Raw genomic sequence first — 19271 nt, forward strand, 5'->3', positions numbered from 1 at the left:
GCGGAGGCAGCTGGCTCGCACAATCTCAGCATGTTAAATCCTCACCCCTTTGGTTTTAAAACTTGAAATTTCTTTAAATTTATTACCACTCGATAAACAATCATGAAGCCCAATTAGCAGTCCCTTGACCCAATGGGCTCACAAATCTCAGGGCCTGATATCTAAAAGGATTATGCACAAGGCGTACAATAGCAGCAATCCTCTTGTTATCCCTAATTTTTATGTTTTTATTTTTTTTTTTCCCTTCCAAGTTTTAACTCTCTCCCATAATCGCCTAATTTTTCCCCTTTCCGTGTTTGAGTTTGTTCCCAGAAAACAAAAATGAAACTTGTCAGTTTTTGAGTTAGGGGCTTCTTAGGGTTTGATGTTGAAGAAAAGTTTGAGAATGTTGAGCACTTTTTCAGGTAAGTTTTGATGGGTATCGTTGTTATTTGAAAATGGATTCCGATTTGATTAAAGATTTAGGTTTTAGTTATTTTGAGGATGATGGAGTTAATTGGAATCTGATTTTATGGGATAGGGTAAATCAGTGATCAAGAGCTGGAAATTAAAAAAAGTCAGCCAAAAAAGAAAAAGAAACTTGAAATTTAGTGGTTTGGTGTTTGATTAGGTCAATGAACGTGGAGGGGTTTGATTCTGTTAACTTGGCTGTTGAGAGATTGAGAATTTAGAGTTGAAAAAGTCGATTTTTTGAGTAATTTTTTATGGGTTTTTGTTATTTGATTCAATAATAAAGGGATTTTGCATTTCTTTCCTTTTATGAAGAGAAAAGATTCAAGGGTTTAGGACTTTGGGGTTTTTCTTTTTTGGAAGAGTGGAGTGGTGATGAGAATTAGCGGGATTCTTTTTGTAAAAAAATAATTGATTGTTATGTTGTTCTTGAAGTTTGTTTAAAGGGAAGAGGAAATTTGGGATTGGACCTGGTAAGGTGTAGGGGAAGTGTCGTTTTTGTTTCATTTTGAATCTTGTTTTGAGCTATAGTCTTGGATTATTTTAGGTATACTTTCAGAGTTACTCATTGTTGAGTTGAATTTTGGGTTTTAATGGATGACATTGAAGATGATGCTAGATACCCTCCAAATCCATATGGTGTTACTCACCAGCAGGGTTATGGTTCTTTGAATCGCCAAAAGCTTCCTGTAAGAAATGCTCCTTATGCTAGACCAATTGTGAATCAATATGTTGATGATGATGAAGATGAGGAGGAGGAAGAAGATGAGGAGGATTTGGGAGAGGAAGAGGAAAACCATAACCAAAACAATGGTGTTCGGTATGTAGGAAAAGATATGGATGATGATGATGACGACGACGAGCTGGATGAAGATGAGGACGATGACGATGAAGGTGGTGATAAGCAGAAAGGTTATAATAGAAAGAGTGATGAGGTTGACTTGGAGAGGCACCCAAAAAAGAGGAAATTGAAGAGTTTGGTGTCAAGTTATGAATTTGCTCCTCGAGTACCAGCAGCAGCAGTTGCAGCTACGTCAGTGCCAAAGCCCTCGTATGGCGGGAGGAATTCTCTTACAGATTGGACCGAGCGTGAGACATTTGTTTTGCTGGATGCATGGGGTGACCGGTTTTTGCAACGTGGGAGGAAGAGTCTTCGGTCTGAGGAATGGCAAGATGTTGCAGAGAGGGTATCAGAGGTTTCAAAGATTGAAAGGACTGACACCCAGTGTCGTAATCGATTGGATACATTGAAGAAGAAGTATAAGAAGGAGAAGGCTATGCTGGCAGAGACTGGTGCTACCACTAGCAAATGGGTTTATTTCAGAAAGATGGATATGTTAATGTCAACTCCTCCACAGCAGGGTGGACTCTCTTGTGGGTTGGACTCAGGGGAGTATGTGTTCATGAACCCTCGGGTTTATTTGAACCGTGCAAATGGTTTGGATGAAATGAGGGATAGCCCAGCAAATTCAGAATCCGCTGATGGTGAGGAGGATATCTCAGATGGACTGCCACCTAAAAAGAGAAGATTTGGGAGGCAATCTGATGAGGGTTCTTCGTTCAGATTGCTTGCAGACTCTATTCAGAAATTTAGCGATATATACGAAAAGATTGAGAATAGTAAAAGACAGCAGATGTTGGAATTGGAGAAGATGAGAATGGATTTTCATAGGGAGTTGGAAATGCAGAAGAGGCAGATCATGGAGAGAGCACAGGCTGAAATTGCAAAAATACAGCAGGGTGATGATGAGGAGAATGATGTCTCTGCTGAGAATGCTAGTGAGTAATGCATGCAAAACCCAGTTATCTTTGTAAGGTTGAGTAGATGTTGACTGCTAAATGTTGTTGTATAATATATTGGGGACTTTTCCCAATAGCTATTGTGAGCGACAATAATGAGGCTAGACATGCTGTATCAGTCAAGTAGAAAATTTTTACTGAATTTAGAGAAGATCATTACTCTTTAGAGAAGATCATTACTCTCATTATTACTTGTACTGCTTTAATGTTATAGTGCACTGGTGATCCTTTTTTCCTCTATCAATTGCTGTCACCAATAATCAAGCTTGAAAGCATGGACTTCGTGATTAGATAGTACCATTTTTGGAGGTGAGTGCTTGGATAAATGTCTTGCTGTTGTGTGCTCGTGACCATAACAAGATTGTCTGCTTCAGTTAAAAGTGTAAATGTGAGATGTAACATAATGTAGTAATGTAACTTCTTTGAAGGCATAAATTGCCCTTTTTTCTTCCTTTGTTAGCTAGACACAAGAATCAATATCTGTAAGCTTACCTTCTGGTGTTTCACATGGAAAAGGAAAAACAGAGAGCACCAAAGAAAGGTGTTGATTGAGAGGGCAAGTAGATGGCAAGATTTGGTATATGCCTCTAATCCTTGATAGGTAGCTGTGCATTCCCTCTTACGTTATCCAGTCTGGGGCTGAATGTTTGGAGTTTATATCTGTTACGTTGTGGGTGAAGGAGAGATTGACCCCTCATTAATGAATAAATCTGAAAATTTAGAAACTCTTAAAAATAAAAATACATAACTTTCAAAGATTGGCTTTACAGTCTAAAGGATAGTTTCTCTTTCGCTTTGTTGAGGAGTTACAGAGATCCCTTTCCCTTGTATCATCACCGACTTCAATACCAAACCCAGCCATGGAGACTCCTCTCTTTTTCTCCTTGGGTTGCTGGGTTTGATTTTTTTTTTTTCTCCGCTAAAACCCGTAAATCACTCTCATTATCAAATGAGCCAAAGAATGTTCAATTCCTGTTTTTATTTATATTTATAATTATTCTTGTGTTTTTTGTCGAGGGTGTTCGTTTTTTCCAAGCTTTGGTAAAATATTGAATGCCTTTGATGGTGAAAACTTGAAGGGAAGATGAGAATTGGTTGGCTTTGGTTAAAACCAGCCTCTGTTTTTATCAACCAACATGCTCTCACAAAAATATAAAAAATTTATATTTAGATTTTTTTTAATTTAAAATGAATAAACTAATGAGATGTCAATCTCTCTTTCACCGAATCAAGTATAAATCTTTATCACTGTAGACCAAAATGTGATTGTAAAGTTATCGTTGGACTCACCCGAAAATTAATGCAGAATCTCCAGGTCGCTTACCTAACGTAGAATTATTTTTTGACAAAATTGTGTAGCTGGGAAAACTTTGCTTCCAAGTTTAGAAAGCAAAAACGACCAGGCACCCTTACTTACCTAACCAGCCTTTACTTGTATCCATTATGTCCATATCCAACAAAACTAGTTACACTTGCCAAGAAGCTGAAGCAGGACCTGAAACATTAGGACCCATTTCTTGCATTCATCTCTACTAACAATATATAAAGAAAGAGTATTGATTTCATGTCGTCAAAACTGGCATAGAAATATGATCAAACAAAATTTGTTAACTTTGAATCCTCAATATCCTCTCTTTCAAATAATAAGATAATTTCTAATTTTCTCCTTTTATCTCCTTTACTCCTACTTTTACAGTTCTATTCTCTGCATGATGTATATGTTTTTTAACAAATGTAACCCATGTTTTTCTGCATTCACTGTCAAGTGCTTCAGCCGTCTCACATAAGCTTGCAAGACAACTCGAGTTGATATTAGTGGGAGCAATCCTGCTGCTATTTTTCCTCTCCCCTCCAGGCCTCAGCTTCCATACACTCATAACAGGTTTATTTTCCAGCAATAAGGAGGGACCAGGAGACGAAAAGATACAGGCAGCAAAAGAAAGAGACCCAAAAAGACCATTATTTTCTGCTTTGCAGCCAGTACAATGTGATCAAATTTGGGATCAGCTGATATATTTGCCTCCACATAACTGTTAATAGGATGAGCAAGGTGAAATGGCAGATCCACCATCTCAGTGTACCTGTAAAGTTTGCTGAAAAGATCACCTCACCTTGCTATAAAAGTTAAGACACCTCTCATCTCTGCAATTTCTATAGTCATACAGTTTTGTCTCCAAAAGGAGTGATATAACATTCAGAAGAAAATGAGCTACCTTCTCAAGCTTGGCAGGCTTGACAACATAAGCAACCTTCGTTTCATCATCTCATCTTCATAAGGCTGATATTCAACTTCCAGAAGCTTAGCAGTAAAGCTTCCTTGATCAGAGCAGTAACAAATTTATAATATTTGTCACTTAGCTAGAGTTAGAGAGCAATAATTAGTTTAAAAGAAGATATTAGAAAAAAAGGAAAAGTAGGTGTTTTAACCCGACAGCATTTTACCACAGCCCTCAACAACAGCATTTTTTCTGTTTCTAGATTCTTCCATAACCATCATTTGCAGAGCCATTTCACACTCTACTTCGTGTTACATGTCTGAAGTTAACTCTGCAACTTGGATATTTGTTCTCTTCACTTTCTTTGGAGCCTCAACCTGTACATCAAGCAGAACAAAATACAAAACCACACACATGAAACAACAAGAAAAAGGCTCCAAAGATGTTTCCTATAATAATTATCACACTAAAACTTTGCCACGATCAGTAAACCTGCATACTTAAAAGCAGTAAAGTGAAATGAATTTTTTTCATTAACAAATGGATGATTTGTGTGAACAGTTGGTGCTTGTTACCAAGAGGATGGGAAAGTGTCGAATAGTTGATCTAGAGGAACCTATAAAAGCATCATCAGTTTGCACAGGTCTGCTCCTTCAGTCTGTTAAAGCCAACCCTCTTCATCAGGCATATCTTCAATGAATAATCTTGTTCTTAGGCTAGCTATTATATGCAAATGTCAGACTAAATAGTTAGCTTGTGATGATTAACATTTGAGATATTTTGACAAAACTGTTACAAGATTAATTTGAGAATTAAAGTTACAGGTTGAAGAGTTTGCCCACATGATTTGGTTTTCAATCTCTATGAATTACTGATTCTAAAGCCTATTTCAGCCCCATGCCTGCTTCCCCTGTGGTTTCTAGTCATATTGCTTGGTTTACCTCTAGCCAATTCCCATAACTACAGCTTGATAATTGTATATTGAATCCACTTAGCTTAGAACTAAATGACCTTGCTATGGCAGTTAGCCAAGGGTAGAATCATCTATAAATAAGTTGGTCACTGCATGATAAGACAGTTAATAGCAAACTGATTGTCTGCACCAGAAACGCTATCCAGAAAATATGAGTAATAAGAACATTATGCATCAATGATTCAGATAGCATCCTTTGGTTTAGCATTTCTTCAAAAAAGTCCAACGAATAATTTAAAATATGGAAGTGACAGAAAAACCAAACGATAGTTGGAAAAAGGTAAGAGAGAAATATGAAAGATGCCTTTATCTTACCTAACATCAGGACTCCATCAGAAAGTGCTTAGACTACGATCTTCATCAATCTTGCCAACTGCCTCAAGTATCGATGAGTAAGTGATGAGATCATATTCAAAACCTCTTGCTTTCATCTCTTTCATTAACTTTGCAGCCTCTTCAAGCATACCAGCTCGGCTGAGGCAGCCAAGGACAGTATTGTAAGATACTGCATCAGGTTTAATATTTGAATTCTCCATCTTCATAAACATTTCCATTGCCCGCCTTGGGCCACCTGTCCTAGCTAAGCCATTTAGAATGATATTATGAGAATTCAAGTCTGGAGCACAACCGTTTTCTTCCATGGTTCTGAGCAAGGAATGAGCTTCATTTATCATGCCAGCCCTTACCATCCCTGACATGAGAGCATTATAAGCATAAACATCAGGATTGCATCCCAGTTTCTTCATCTCATTGAAAAGATCTACAGCATCACTCAAACGGCCGCACTTTCCAAAATGTTTTATCATCACTGCATACACCCGAGCACTTGAACACCCACAATTCTCTTTCAATTCCTGAAATAACTCATTGGCAGCTTCATATCGTTTTGCCTTTCCAAGACTGTTGATCAGGCTACAATATGCAGCTGGACAAGGAGGAAAACCCCTTTCATCCATCTCTTCCAGAAGTAATAAAGCTTTCTCAACTTTGTTTGTCTTGCAGAAACCATCAATAAGAATTGAATAAGTAAATGAGCTGGGAACAACACCATCTGCCTTCATCTTCTCGAACCATAAAGATGCCTCAGAACTTGGGGCTTTGGAGTCAAATAAAGCTTTAATTACAGTGTTATATGTTACAACATTTGGTATACACTGCCAAGACTTCATTTTATTGAAAAGCTTAAAAGCATCTTCCAATCGACCTGCTTTGCCCAAGATGTTAATCATATTGTTAATAAGCACAACATCAGGCTTACCACCTTCCTTTAACATATTCATGAATATACCATAGGCATCTTGAACCCTCCCAGCTTTTCCAAGCCCCTTTATCAACTCTGTGTAAGTAAAAACAGTTGGCTTACAGCCCTTTCCTTTCATCTCCTGAACTAGACCTAAAGCTTTCCAAGTCTCACCTAGCTTAAAATAGATTTTAATTAAGGTTGTATAAATCTTTGACGTAGGCTGTAATCCATTCTCCTTCATCTCTTCAAACAACCTAATGGCAGAATCATGACGACCCAACTTACTGAAAGTAGATATCAGTGCACTGTAGGTCACTGTGTCTGGTAAACAGTTACCCTCATTGCACATCTCATTATAGAGCTCATGAACTTTCTCATGGTGCCCTTCTTGCATCAACATCAAGATTATATTGTTGTAAGTGCTTGATGTTGGCTTGCACTTGCGACATTTAATCTGATAAAAAATGGAGAGTGCCTTGTTCACCATCTTAGCTTTGCCCAATATTCTCACAATTTCAGACAATTCAGCCGGGCCAATAGCACATGTACTTCGAAGCATCTCTTGGATAGTCTTCCACATTTCACCAACAAGTCCTGCTTCATCCAAACAGTGAATTAAAGTCATGTAGGTGGTAGAGTCATGTTCAAAGTTTCTTCTTTTCCCTGCCCACTTGAAGAACTGGATTTTAACATTGATCTCTACATCTATCATCAAAACCTCACGAACCAACCGTTGGTCCACCTTCAACTTGAGCACTTCCAATGCCTTCTCTGCATCAGAACCCCACTTAAATATTTTCAAAATTCTTATGAACCTCTCATCCAATGTCCGTACAGAGGGTTTCTTCCTCTTAACAGCCAAGTCCTGAGCTTCCTTCTTTGGACTAGGCAACTGGAACATTTGCACTATCTCATTCTCTGTTTAGGAAAACCATGCAAAATTAACCAACATATTACTTGATGGAAGTAATCCTTTTCATGCTTTTTATTATATGAAACCATCTTAATTCATTCCTACCAAAGAATGCCAATTTAATAGAAAGAAACGGATTAATCAGCTGACAAGCATTTTGGGAAGCTCACCTGTTTGCTTGATTGGCTCGCAGAGGTGAGACAAAGTTGATATGGATCGCCTCAAAGCAGATGATGGCATGATGGTTTTCATTAATTACAGCCCACTTTGCGTATCAGATCGCAGAAGGTGAAGTAACTAAAGCAGGAAGGATAAAATGGCTTTAGCATATGAACACCAATGCATTCAATAAGCAATAAGATTAAACTCAGACTGGCACTTGGACAAACTAAAAAACATAACATATTGAATGAACATTCTTTTCAAACTTAAATACCATTTTCTCCGAAATGCAGGAAATAAGAAAAAAATGGGAAAAAAGAGGGGAAAAAGGAAAAACCCAGCAATAGCAATTAACCGCAGATAATGGCTACGGCAAAAATAAATAAAAATAAAAAAAAATCATAAACACCAACTTCCGATACAATTGAACTTCCGTAAAAGAAGTGATATGCTAAAGATAAACCAAAAAAATAACAAAAATAGAAGTGATTGGTAAACCCACTTTTAATTATTCACCGCAAAAAGAAGGAACAAGAAGAGCGTTTTCACTTGAAAAAGGCTAAACGCACTGGTTGAAAACGAAAAGCGCTGTTATTTAAGAATAGAAATCCCTGCCCGCTCCGGCGCCCCGCTTTTTTGCTCCGTTATTATAATCACCTCATGTGTCCTGTGTTTTTAACTGCGTTTGAAGGGGTTAGTCATCCAAACGCCAAGACGCTCTGTGGACAAAAGCCCGCACTTTGGTAGGCCTTGCGACCACTTCCGCTGCGGCTAGAGGTGAACTATGAATGATTTAGTGGTTCGATCCGTCGTAGTTAAAAAGATTAAATAAAGCTTAAATAAATTAAATATTTTAAAAAATCAATAAAAATTTTATCACTTTTTTTATAAATTACAATATTAAAATTTATAAATTTCATCTATAATTATAAAATATACAAATAACCTAAATCTAAAAAACATAACCTTTGTTTCTTTACTCAACTAATTATATCTTTTTATAGAAATTATCAAATTAATATTCAATATTCAATTTAACAAAAAATTAAAAATAATAAAATTAATTTTCACAAAATAAAATTATCTAATACAAGACCATTACCCATCATAAATTATCAACTCGAATATTTTTTATGACTTGACTTTTCATGTTCATTCACATAAATTATATTGAAAGAAAATAAAAAATAATAATTAATATAAATTTTTTAATAACAAAGTAACAAAAGATTCAAAATAAAAAATTATGTAACAAGTTATAAAATTTAATATTTATCTCAGTTGATAACTTCTTGCTCATCAATTGTCAACAATAGAAATAAAATTCACAATCTCAATATTTGACATCTCTAAAATGCATAAAAAAATAAAAAAATAAAAAAAGTAAAAATATTAAATATATTATATTTTATTTAAATTTAAATAAAATATATATATTATATATATTAATATATATTTAATTTCATTTTTATATTATTGAAAGAAAATAAAAAACAAAAAATTTTAAAATTGAGAACGAACAGTTACCGTAACGACCGTAGCATCATTTTCCAACTCCTCTAGGACAAAGGTTTGCATCATTGGCAGCGGCCCCGCAGCCCACACGGTAGCCATCTACACCGCCAGTGCTGAGTTGAAGCCCATTCTCTTCGAGGGCTGGATGGCTAACGACGTCGCCCCATGGCGGTCAGCTGACCACCACAACCGACCTCGAGAACTTCCTTGGATTCCCGGACGGCAACATGGGCATGGAGCTTATGGACTTGCACCACTCAGCAACGAGAAAATTTATCGTATGGTCCATCTCTTGGATGAATTGTCACCCTTTTTCTCTTGGAAGAAATGAGAAAATTAGAAAACACACATGCGCTTGCAGGGGGGGGGGGGGGGGGGGGAACCGGAGAACTCTTCAACCTCACTTAGACTCTTGAAAACTTGGTGACAATGACATGGTTCTTTTAGAAAAAAAAAAAAAAACTAATGTAAAATACATGATGGCTAACCTCTTTCCTGTACTTGCACCACTTTGAAAGACTTATTATGAAAAGGAAACAATCACTGGCTTATCATCTGCAATTGCTCTGTTTGTGTACTTTCCATGATAATAGCTCATATGGCAAACTGAAATGCCTTTCCTTTGTTGATTGTTACTCGACTTTTTTTCTTAGTTGATTTGGATCCTTTTGTCTTTTTTTTTTTTTGTGGGTTAGGTTCTGCTCTTGACTTGGGCCCTCTGGTCACTTCCTGATTCTTGCACAGGATTTAAAAAGATGGACTTGCTTGCATGTCGGCTTACTCGGCCCAAATCCAACTCGCCCCATAATTCTCTCCACATTTCGGTGTATAAACTAGAATGTCTAAATGACTAAAAACTGACATGATATTTAGAAACTAACATTCCAAGCAACAGGGAATAAACTCGTATTCCTTCGACAATCTTGTCCAACGATATGTATATATGTATATAAAGTCACATAAAACAATTAAGTGACAAGACAACGACCCATTACCAAGGGGAAAAGGAAATGAACAGAGATAGACAAGCATGTGAAATCTGAAGAAAACATTTCGAAACTCCTACCTAGAGGTAGACAAAAGACACGGAAAAATAATGTTAAACTTCAATTGAAACAAAATCCAAGATTTGAGGACACCAACAATACCCAGAATTGAAGTGGCTACTAATCCCAAGACAAATCCTACAAAACATAAAACAAGATTTAACACTTGAAATCCTTTAAAGAGTAAAGTTTAGCCTCCCTCCAACAGAAAAATCTTATCAAGGAAGCACAATAGCAGTCTTTTCTCTTAAAATCCCTTCGTGAAAAACACCTGGATTCTAAAGACTCACTCTTAACAATAACAAATCTTGGTAGGCGTAGCAAAGACAATGCTTTACAAATTGAAAACAGTGATCCCAGCCTCTCATATCAGACTACCAAAGAGTTGGTCTCAGGCTCTTTCAAAAACAGTGCTTATACATAAAGAACCAAATTTTGGCCACGTAAACAACAGATCACCTGCTAATAATTTATGCAGTAGCTGATGTACTCTCCGATTTGTCAGTTTCCATTGGTTCTGTAGAAGCTGGAGGTGCCTCAGCACTGTCTGCTGGTGCATTTTCACTAGGGTCAGCATTGCAGTTAGGGCTTGCATTCGGGTTGGCATTGTCATCTGCACCCTGTGGCGGAGCCTCACTTCCCTGAGGAGGTGGGGTTGCTGGTGTTTCAGGTGTGGCTGGTTTAGCTGGTTTAGGTTTCGTCATTATTGGCCTGCAAAACCTATTTAAGACAAAATTTGAATCTCAGCAGGAGTATCATATATTCGTGTGTAGATATCAATGATACCATATATCAAAATATATATCATAGGTTAGCAGAAAAAAAGGAGAACATTACTTTTTTCAAGCTACAGGAATCTACAAACAAAACAAGTATTTACATGCTGGATACAATAACTTAAGCAGGTGGAATAGCGTGTACCTGTCTAATGCTTCAGCCTTCTTTCTCACATCAGCTGACAAGAGAACCGGAGTGGCATACTTGGGAAGTTGATCCTGTTGCTGTTTTTTCTCTCTCAACCAGGCCTCAGCTTCCACACACTCATTTAAGACCTATAATGCACCAAAGAATTAAATCTTAGCAGAAGAAGGGGGGGGGGGGGGGGGGGGTAAGGTAGAGAGAGAGAGAGAGAGAGAGAGAGAGAGGGAAGAGGCCATTACGTTTTGCTTTTCAGCAAGTTCAATGTGATCAAATTTGGGATCATTTGACATGGCTGCCTCCCTGTAACTGTTAATACAGTAAGCCAACTGATCAATGACAGTTCCTCTCTCAGCATACTCTTTATAACGTTCTTCAATAGGATCCCCTTGCTGCAATATTTAGACACCTGTCAGATACTCAATTTATACAGTCAACCTGAGAAATAATAAGAAACACTAGAATTACCTTCTTCAGCTCTTCAAGCTTGGCAACATAGACACCTTTTGTTTCATCCTCCCCATCTTCATACAGCCAATCCTCTGTTTCCTGAAGCTTAGCAGTAAACTCTTCCTTCTCCGGAGCAGTGACAAAATCATGGTATTTATCACTAAGCTGAAGACATAAAAGTATAATTAGTTTTAAGATCAGAACAGCCAAGTAACAATTTTGCAAACTAGTAACAACATTTTACCTTATTCCTCATGTCGTAGACATAGGCTTCAACAGCATTCTTTTTATCCTTTGTTTCTTCCATTATCCTATCTTGCAAAGCCATTTCAAACTCCTTCTCTACTGCTTTTTGAACATCTGCAGGAAACATTGCACCATAAACCAACTCTGCCACTGGGACATTAGTTTTCTTAACCTTCTTCTTAGGAGCCTCAACCTACATGACAGGCAAAACAAAAATGTAAACAACCATACCCAAACCCACAGACACACACACATATACAACGCCACTCATTTATATAGCATGCTGACTAAAAAACACTTACTTTGGTATCAGTCTCCATTTGCACAGGCTTGTCCCCTGACTCAGGAACACCATTTTCAACCCCCTCAGCATCAGCTGTACCCTTGGCATCTTGCATATTAACATCTGTCTCATTGGCACAGGGGGCAGCAGCATCACTAGGTATTTCATCAGTCTCCATCTTAGTATCTTCTTTTACTGGCTCTTTTGACACTGGAACTTCAACTTCTTCCTCTTCCAAGAGCTTAAAAACACAGAAAAGTAGTTATGAAAGAGCACAAAAAGATTACCCTTCAGGTATAATTAAAATCTAGAAATTAATTCACATATGCTTACAGTTGCCGACTCAAGGGACACAATCCCATGCAAATTCAGACGAACTTTGACCTTCAATTTTGGTCGTTCACTTCTTATTGTTGGAAAAGGACCAATCTGCCATTTAACAAATGCCACAAATTATTTCATCAGAAGGTTGAGCAAGAAATTCTAAATTCTTGAACTGGACAAGTAATTCTTATCCTAAAGTAGAAAACTAGAAAACAAGATGATCAGTTTGATTAAGGTTCCTGATTAATTACCGTGTAAGTACTAATCTTTGCAGGGACCTGCAACTCACTGACATCAGAATATTGAACATCAACACTGAATGTACTTGTCTTGTGGAATGTCACAGCCTTGACACTGGGTATTGAATTTCCCTTTGGAAAAACCAGTTGTTGTTGTTCTGCTCCTTCATTCTGAGCATCTGAAGCAGATCCTTTCCATGATAGGGAAATTGGTAAAGGGAAGCTCTCATTGACCTTCAAATATGAATTAAGTGATAAGCCATGTTAGAAATATGACAAAAAGAGAAAGGAAAAGTACACAAAAGTGAATATAGACATGCAGCAGCAACAACAGATAAAATAAGGAATGGAGGCAAAAACCTTGCATCATTCCCATCTTCAAGATGATAAAGCAAAGTACCAAACTAGAAATCATACAACAATGCACCTTTTCAAAAAAATAGACTACTCAAGTTACACAAGAAAGCCTCCAAATAATGAATGAAAAATGCAAAGCTGAGATGACACTCCACAGAAAGAGCGAGATTAAGACAACAATTTGGTGGACAATTACCTGAAACTCCCGAACTTTGAATGTGGGACTGAGAATTGCACATTGCAAAGCACAACCCTTTGCAACACATTCACTAGCATTCATTGTGCGCCTAGGCTCTTTACCAAAGAACTCCGTGAGGATTTTTAACATAGCCGGAACACGAGAAGCTGAACCAACAACCTCAACCGTGTGAACATTCTCAACTGCAAGTCCAGCATCAGCAAGAGCCTTCTCTAGCGGGCTCTTCACACGTTGCAAAATTGGAACACTGATCTGTTCAAACTCCTCTCTCTTAATGAAACCCTTAACATCCTTCTCATCTATTAAGCACTCAATATTCAAAGGTGCCACAGGATTGGCACTAAGTACCTTCTTTAACTTCTCACAAGCAGCCCGAAGCCTTATACAAGCTCTTGCGTTCTGGAAAACATCAATCTTATAATCCTCTTTAAATTTTGCAGCAAAATGCTGAAATAAAACTTCATCAAAATCTCTACCGCCCAAAGAGCAGTCAAACGAATGAGCCAATATCTTGAGTTGTCCCTTCTTGAAGCCAGCAATACAAACTTGCATGCTAGCATGTCCAATATCAACAAAGGCAACATTTAATTGCTCATTTTCAGGTAAATCGGTCTTATAGATACCATAAGCCAATGCCGTTGCTGTAGTTTCATGAATCAAGCGAAGAGGGTGCAAGCCTGCAATTGTGGCAGCATCTAAAACTGCCCTTCTTTGAAGATCAGTGAAATATACAGGAATACCAATGCAGCAATCGACCACTGCTGCATTCAGATTCTTCTCAGCTATGCTTTTCAAATCTGACAAAACCATTCCCAAGACTTGTGTTGGAGTAAAGGTTTTCATTTCACCTAAATAACGAGCATGAATCAAAGGATATCCATCAGGTCCCTCAGTGACACTGAAGGGTAAAGACTTGAGATCCCTTTGCAACTCAGGATCTGAGAACTGACGGCCAATCAACCGCTTTATCTGAGAAATTGAATTTTTAGGGTTCATTGTAGAAGATGCTGCCCCTGCAGTACCAATGAATCTCTGCTTCTCCCCAAAGCATACAATAGCTGGAGTTTCACGCTTTGATTCATCATTAAGCACAACATCAATCCCTCTCTGCCTCGCGACAGCAACAATGCAGCTTTCATTGCCAAAATCAAACCCAACAACGCTCATCTTCACCAGAAATTACACTGATTTATTTTATATAAAATAAAATCGATCTTCACCTAACAAAACAAATAGCAATATGAGTATATATAAATATTAATGCAGGAAGGAAACAGATAATCACAATCTAGAAATTACTAGAAATCTAGGCAAGGCATCAACATAATCACACAATTAAGAGTAAGAAAATACAAAATTAATATCAATCATGGTGATATAAATATATTCCCTTTTATTATGAGCAATAAATTGTGACTCAAGATTCTGTGGTAACTCCCATGGACTTGAGCTCATAACTAGATTCAAATGACATTTTCCCCACTTTTTTTCAATTGAAGACTCTTGATAAGTTAATCATTTACACTAGAACACAGAGCACACAACGACATAATGTCAGATGAATGTGCTTACCAGGTGCATGCAAAAACAACAAACACATTTGAAGTTAATCAAACACCTTAGTTTAAAAAAAAAAAAGCAAAAAGCTTTTAGAAGAGCCACATAAATCAAACTAATAGAAATAAATCTTAATCTTAAAAACTTTCAAAACCAGATTCCAACTGAAAAATAACACTACATTAAAATAAATCAATTAGAAAAGCAAAATCCTAGCAATGACAGATAGAAATCGCATTCAAATCAACCTAAAATAACAAAATTCAACTTCGTTTTCCTTCTCAAATAAATCTCCCGACTAGAAAGACGTTGAGTCCAAAGAACAGGTGCAAAAAAAAATTACAACAAAAAAAAAACTTAATTTTAAGTAACAGGAGAGAAAAATCAGCAATAAATTGAGAAAACTATTTCCACCTGAATCACTGAAAACATCTAAATCTAAAGAGAAACAAAAGTTAATGCAAAAATCATCAAGCAAAAAAAAAATCCACCGATGCACCAAATCTAAAGGTAAAACTAAACAGATCTACAAATTCCAGACGGAGAAATAAAGCACCAACAAAAAACAATCGACGAAATTGCGAAGACCGGAGGATGGCGATCGTACCTTTTACAAACGAAATAGAGAGAGAGGAAAGATTGGGGGCCAAAAGAGGTTCTGGAAATTTCTTTTCAAAAACACCTCTTTTTTGTTGGGGGTTTCTTTTTTTTCTTCGTTGGTGCGCGAGAGAGAGAATACGGAACCAACCTTACGCAGCGAAAGGGAGTTAGGAGCCTTTTTATTAAGGAGGGTTTGTGTGGAAATTTCAACTTCTTTTTACTCTTTTTTTTTTTTTTAAATTAATAATTCTGTGATATATTTAACTATTTGTCTTTTTTTCTTTTTTATATATTTTTGGGCGAGTCTTGTGGGGGTCGGGTGGTCCTAGAGATGTCTAGAGATACTCCGGCTTCCAGAAAGATCTACGGAGAGAGGAGTCTTTGGAATTCTATAGGTTTTCGTTTTTTTAGGTCAAGCGCCGGGTTGTTGGTCGGCTCATGGGTTGGGTTCTCGGGTTTTGGGTTTTCATTCGGGTTTTAAAAATTTTTCCTAGGATGCAATGGATAGACTTATCAGAGTTGGGTCCATCTACGACAACCATCATCTGCTAATTTTTTTAAAACTTCTTTCGTTAATTTTTTGGTTTTTCATTTCTGATGTGGTAATGATCTTTCTTAAAATCAACTCCAAATAAACATGTGATTAGCATCTTCTTTAGATTTTAGTATATACTTTTAAGTCATAAGTTTGTAAATTAATAATTTTGCTTGTCAAAAAAATATTATTTATAAAAAAAAAACTGACAAAAAGTGTTTAGATCGAATATGATTATATTCATACTTTAATTAAATTAATTAATATTCTCTCTAAAATTTAGGATATTAACTTTTTTTTCTACTCTTTCAATCGATCGCATAGTAGATACAGTGACGGGGCAGAATTTTTCTAAGTAGCAGCATGGCTTGTTCTCTCAAAGGATATAATAATTAGGGTTGGGTAAAGGGTAGATTGAGTGATTTGCTTTGTCATATCTAAGGATCAAATGTATTAAATATTTTTTAAAAATTAATCAAATATAAATAAAGATCAAACCGATCAAATATAAAATTGGTTCGATCAATTTGGTTTTAGACCAATAAATCAAAAAAATTTTCACTTTTTTTTTTACAAATTATAATTTTAAAACTTATAAACTTCATCCATAATTATAAAATATATAAATTATATATAAATTAATTATATATATTACTTTATTATATATATGAAATTAATGGTACAATTTATATGTTATAATATTTTAATTTTTATAACAAAGTTTGTATAAATAATAATTAATTATAAACAAATATGTTATAAAAATTAAGATAATAACTTACAAAATTATTAAATGTAATCATATAAATAAATTTTATTTTAAGTTATAGTAATATTTATGAATAAATTAAATATGTTTATATATATTATATTATATTTATACAATTATATATATATATATATTCATAATATTTTATATTACGAAACATTACTAAAGTGTAATAATTAAAACAAATTAATATGTAGAATATTTACTATTATATATTATAATATTAATATATAAATTATATTATTTAAAATATATAACTAGTAATTTCATATTAATAAATATTTATAAATAAATATATATATATAACTAAAATTAAATTATTATGATTATGATTTGTATATGTACATATGCTAAACTAATATATTTTTAGTATATTATTAATTAAGTTTATTATTAATTCTTCTTAATACATATAAAAATATTTTATATATTAATATATATATAATATAAAAAATTAGTTTGATTTTTTGGATGGATTGATCTAAAAATTTTAAAATCGAGAACTGACCAAAAAACTAATTAGATCAAATATTTTAAATCAATTGATCTAATACAACAATTAAATAGAACCGATTTACTCAAATTGCATCTAATTTGAGTGAGTAATTGATCTGATTTGATTTTACTGACTCTTAATAATAATACATTTTATTCTTAGAGACAGATCTTTTACATTAAAAAAAAAATTATACCTGAGCATTTAGCTAATTGATTAGTGCATTATCTCTTTGTCTAAAAAACAGGATTTGAATTCCCCATTCTCTAATTATAAAAAAAAAATTAATGTAAATTTACTACAATTAACTATATATTATATAGTAATTACTATATAATTTAAACCAGTTTGAGTGGGCCAACGTGTTGACATAATCAACAATGACATGTGCGTATTTTTTAAATATCGTGAACTCTCTAGACTTAAAACTGAGGAACTCATATAGCTATTGGTCCAACCAAGCCGCCAACGTGCAAGGTGAGGCGCATAAACTGAATCGGTAAATCCTGCCAAGTACTGAAATAGTTAAATGAGTAGGTTATGTTTCCCCCTCCCTTTCACATTCATATTCACTTTCCACTAAATATGTGTTTTGGGTTTTTCGCCAATTACTAAAATAATTAATGAAAATTATTAAAATTGTGACGTGCATTTTTGTGATGACACGAATGTGACGTGTCGTTTTGACTAAAGTATATTTGATTGAATGACATGCAACTCATTGCATGCTTACAAAGCCTTTGTCCAAGCTGCTACACTTCAAGATTGGAATCTCTGGTGGCACCTCAATCTTGAAAGTTGAGTTGGGTGCTAATAGACAAGATAGATACTTATCCAAGTCTTTTTGTATATATTGTGATAAGTGTAATACATATTTTAAGTTGGTTTTACAGAACATTTCACCATATTCTTTTAATATTAGTGAAAAAATAAGATGAAAATAGACAGAGAGGGGAAAAAAAAAAAAACTCAGAGATATGATAAAGAATAAAGAAATGAAATAAAAAAGAAGTTTGGGAGCTAATTGGTCCTTTGTGGAAATATGCTGCATTTGAAGTGGATCCTTAAAATTTCTCTATGACAAAGTGAAAATCACTTACTAGAGATGTATTTCATTTCTGAATGCAAGGTTAGATCGTTGGAAAAATAGTGATATTTTATAAAGTTGCAATCTCACATTGTTTAAGTACAAAAGATGTTATGTGTTTTATATAAGCAAATCCATTATGTATTTATTGTAAGTAAAAAAAGAAATTGGACTCGCGTGCACACAAAATCAAACCAAGTCTTAAGAAATTGCGAATTTCCCCTTACGTGCAAATATACAAGTGGACTAAACTCAAATGATATTTTGTACTTTGATTGCTTTATTCAATCCTTTTACCACGTTTTTCATAAAATTTTGGAACATTCCTTTTTACTTGATCTTCTAGCATATTTTATTTTAATTTTCTCTTGATTCTCTCAGTGCTCCTCTTTATAAATACTAGTCTCTACGTTCATTCTCAACACAACTATTTTTAATATTTCCAAATATTAACTTTTTTTAATATTTCAAAATATTCACTTTTTGGAAATAAATAATTTGCTTAATTAGGGGCCATTATACATGCCCAGAGTAATTTTTCTATATTACCATTAATGTAAATCTTCTAATTATATAAGTAACTTATAAAAGTGTGGACTGTGTGACTTAAAGGTTACAGTCATTTTGGTTTCTCAAAATGAAAAAGAATTGGAATGACATAGGTGTAGTTTCTTGGGAAAGTGAACAAACAGCATTTTTGGCCTTTTTTTTTTAACTAAAAAGCTATTATAAAGCTTTTTTTATAAATAAGTTTATAATACCTGAATTTAATTTTAAATCTTTTTTTTTTAATTTTTGTAAGAACAAAAAAAAAACCATAGAAGGATGATTTGTAGAAAGCGGGAGAGGAAAGGGAGATCAATACGGAGAAAGGAAGAAAGTATTTTTTGAGA

General features: G+C 35.0%; 3 protein-coding genes across 7 annotated transcripts; 1 reads left to right on the top strand and 2 right to left on the bottom strand.

Moving 5' to 3' along the window:
• The first annotated feature begins 210 nt into the window (after positions 1–210).
• On the top strand, positions 211–2494 carry LOC18595893 (uncharacterized). The gene has a single exon (XM_007024042.3). The coding sequence runs from the start codon at positions 1044–1046 to the stop codon at positions 2235–2237; it is 1194 nt and encodes a 397-aa protein (XP_007024104.3). The 5' UTR covers positions 211–1043; the 3' UTR covers positions 2238–2494.
• A 1700-nt stretch (positions 2495–4194) lies between these two features.
• On the bottom strand, positions 4195–9633 carry LOC18595895 (Pentatricopeptide repeat (PPR-like) superfamily protein). 4 transcript variants are annotated; one of them, XR_016027234.1, is made up of 6 exons: positions 8260–8565; positions 7766–7892; positions 5755–7600; positions 4693–4843; positions 4464–4608; positions 4195–4331 (listed from the first exon to the last, which is right to left on the bottom strand). XR_016027234.1 is itself a non-coding variant. In XM_018123297.2 (4 exons), exons 2-3 carry the CDS (start codon positions 7845–7847, stop codon positions 5772–5774), a joined length of 1911 nt encoding a protein of 636 aa, XP_017978786.2. In that variant the 5' UTR covers positions 7848–7892; positions 8260–8565; the 3' UTR covers positions 4195–4843; positions 5755–5771. The 4 variants fall into 4 exon arrangements, 1 of the variants encoding a protein (XP_017978786.2); XR_016027233.1 differs by lacking the exon at positions 8260–8565 and adding an exon at positions 9285–9633 and having other exon boundaries at positions 4464–4843; XR_016027232.1 differs by having other exon boundaries at positions 4464–4843.
• Positions 9634–10356: 723 nt separating this feature from the next.
• LOC18595896 (heat shock 70 kDa protein 15-like) lies at positions 10357–15673 on the bottom strand. 2 transcript variants are annotated; one of them, XM_088807767.1, is made up of 10 exons: positions 15499–15673; positions 13332–14548; positions 12791–13012; positions 12549–12644; positions 12235–12456; positions 11931–12125; positions 11705–11851; positions 11479–11628; positions 11240–11370; positions 10357–11038 (listed from the first exon to the last, which is right to left on the bottom strand). In XM_088807767.1, exons 2-10 carry the CDS (start codon positions 14499–14501, stop codon positions 10789–10791), a joined length of 2583 nt encoding a protein of 860 aa, XP_088663893.1. In that variant the 5' UTR covers positions 14502–14548; positions 15499–15673; the 3' UTR covers positions 10357–10788. The 2 variants fall into 2 exon arrangements, with proteins under 2 accessions (XP_088663893.1, XP_007024112.3); XM_007024050.3 differs by having other exon boundaries at positions 13332–14554.
• Between the last annotated feature and the right edge of the window lie 3598 nt (positions 15674–19271).

Source organism: Theobroma cacao, chromosome 6, assembly GCF_053813885.1.
Source record: "Theobroma cacao isolate CCN51 chromosome 6, ASM5381388v1, whole genome shotgun sequence".
In the NCBI taxonomy this organism is placed as follows: domain Eukaryota; kingdom Viridiplantae; phylum Streptophyta; class Magnoliopsida; order Malvales; family Malvaceae; genus Theobroma; species Theobroma cacao.

Excerpts from the sequence above, each read along its gene's own strand:
- LOC18595895 (XM_018123297.2), bottom strand. The coding sequence starts at position 7,847 with ATGAAAACCATCATGCCATCATCTGCTTTGAGGCGATCCATATCAACT. Across the intron at positions 7,601-7,765 it reads CGAGCCAATCAAGCAAACAG|AGAATGAGATAGTGCAAATG; the intron begins GTGAGCTTCCCA and ends TTTCCTAAACAG.
- LOC18595896 (XM_088807767.1), bottom strand. The coding sequence starts at position 14,501 with ATGAGCGTTGTTGGGTTTGATTTTGGCAATGAAAGCTGCATTGTTGCT. Across the intron at positions 12,457-12,548 it reads TGTCCCTTGAGTCGGCAACT|CTCTTGGAAGAGGAAGAAGT; the intron begins GTAAGCATATGT and ends TGTGTTTTTAAG. Across the intron at positions 11,039-11,239 it reads AAGGCTGAAGCATTAGACAG|GTTTTGCAGGCCAATAATGA; the intron begins GTACACGCTATT and ends TGTCTTAAATAG.
- LOC18595893 (XM_007024042.3), top strand. The coding sequence starts at position 1,044 with ATGGATGACATTGAAGATGATGCTAGATACCCTCCAAATCCATATGGT.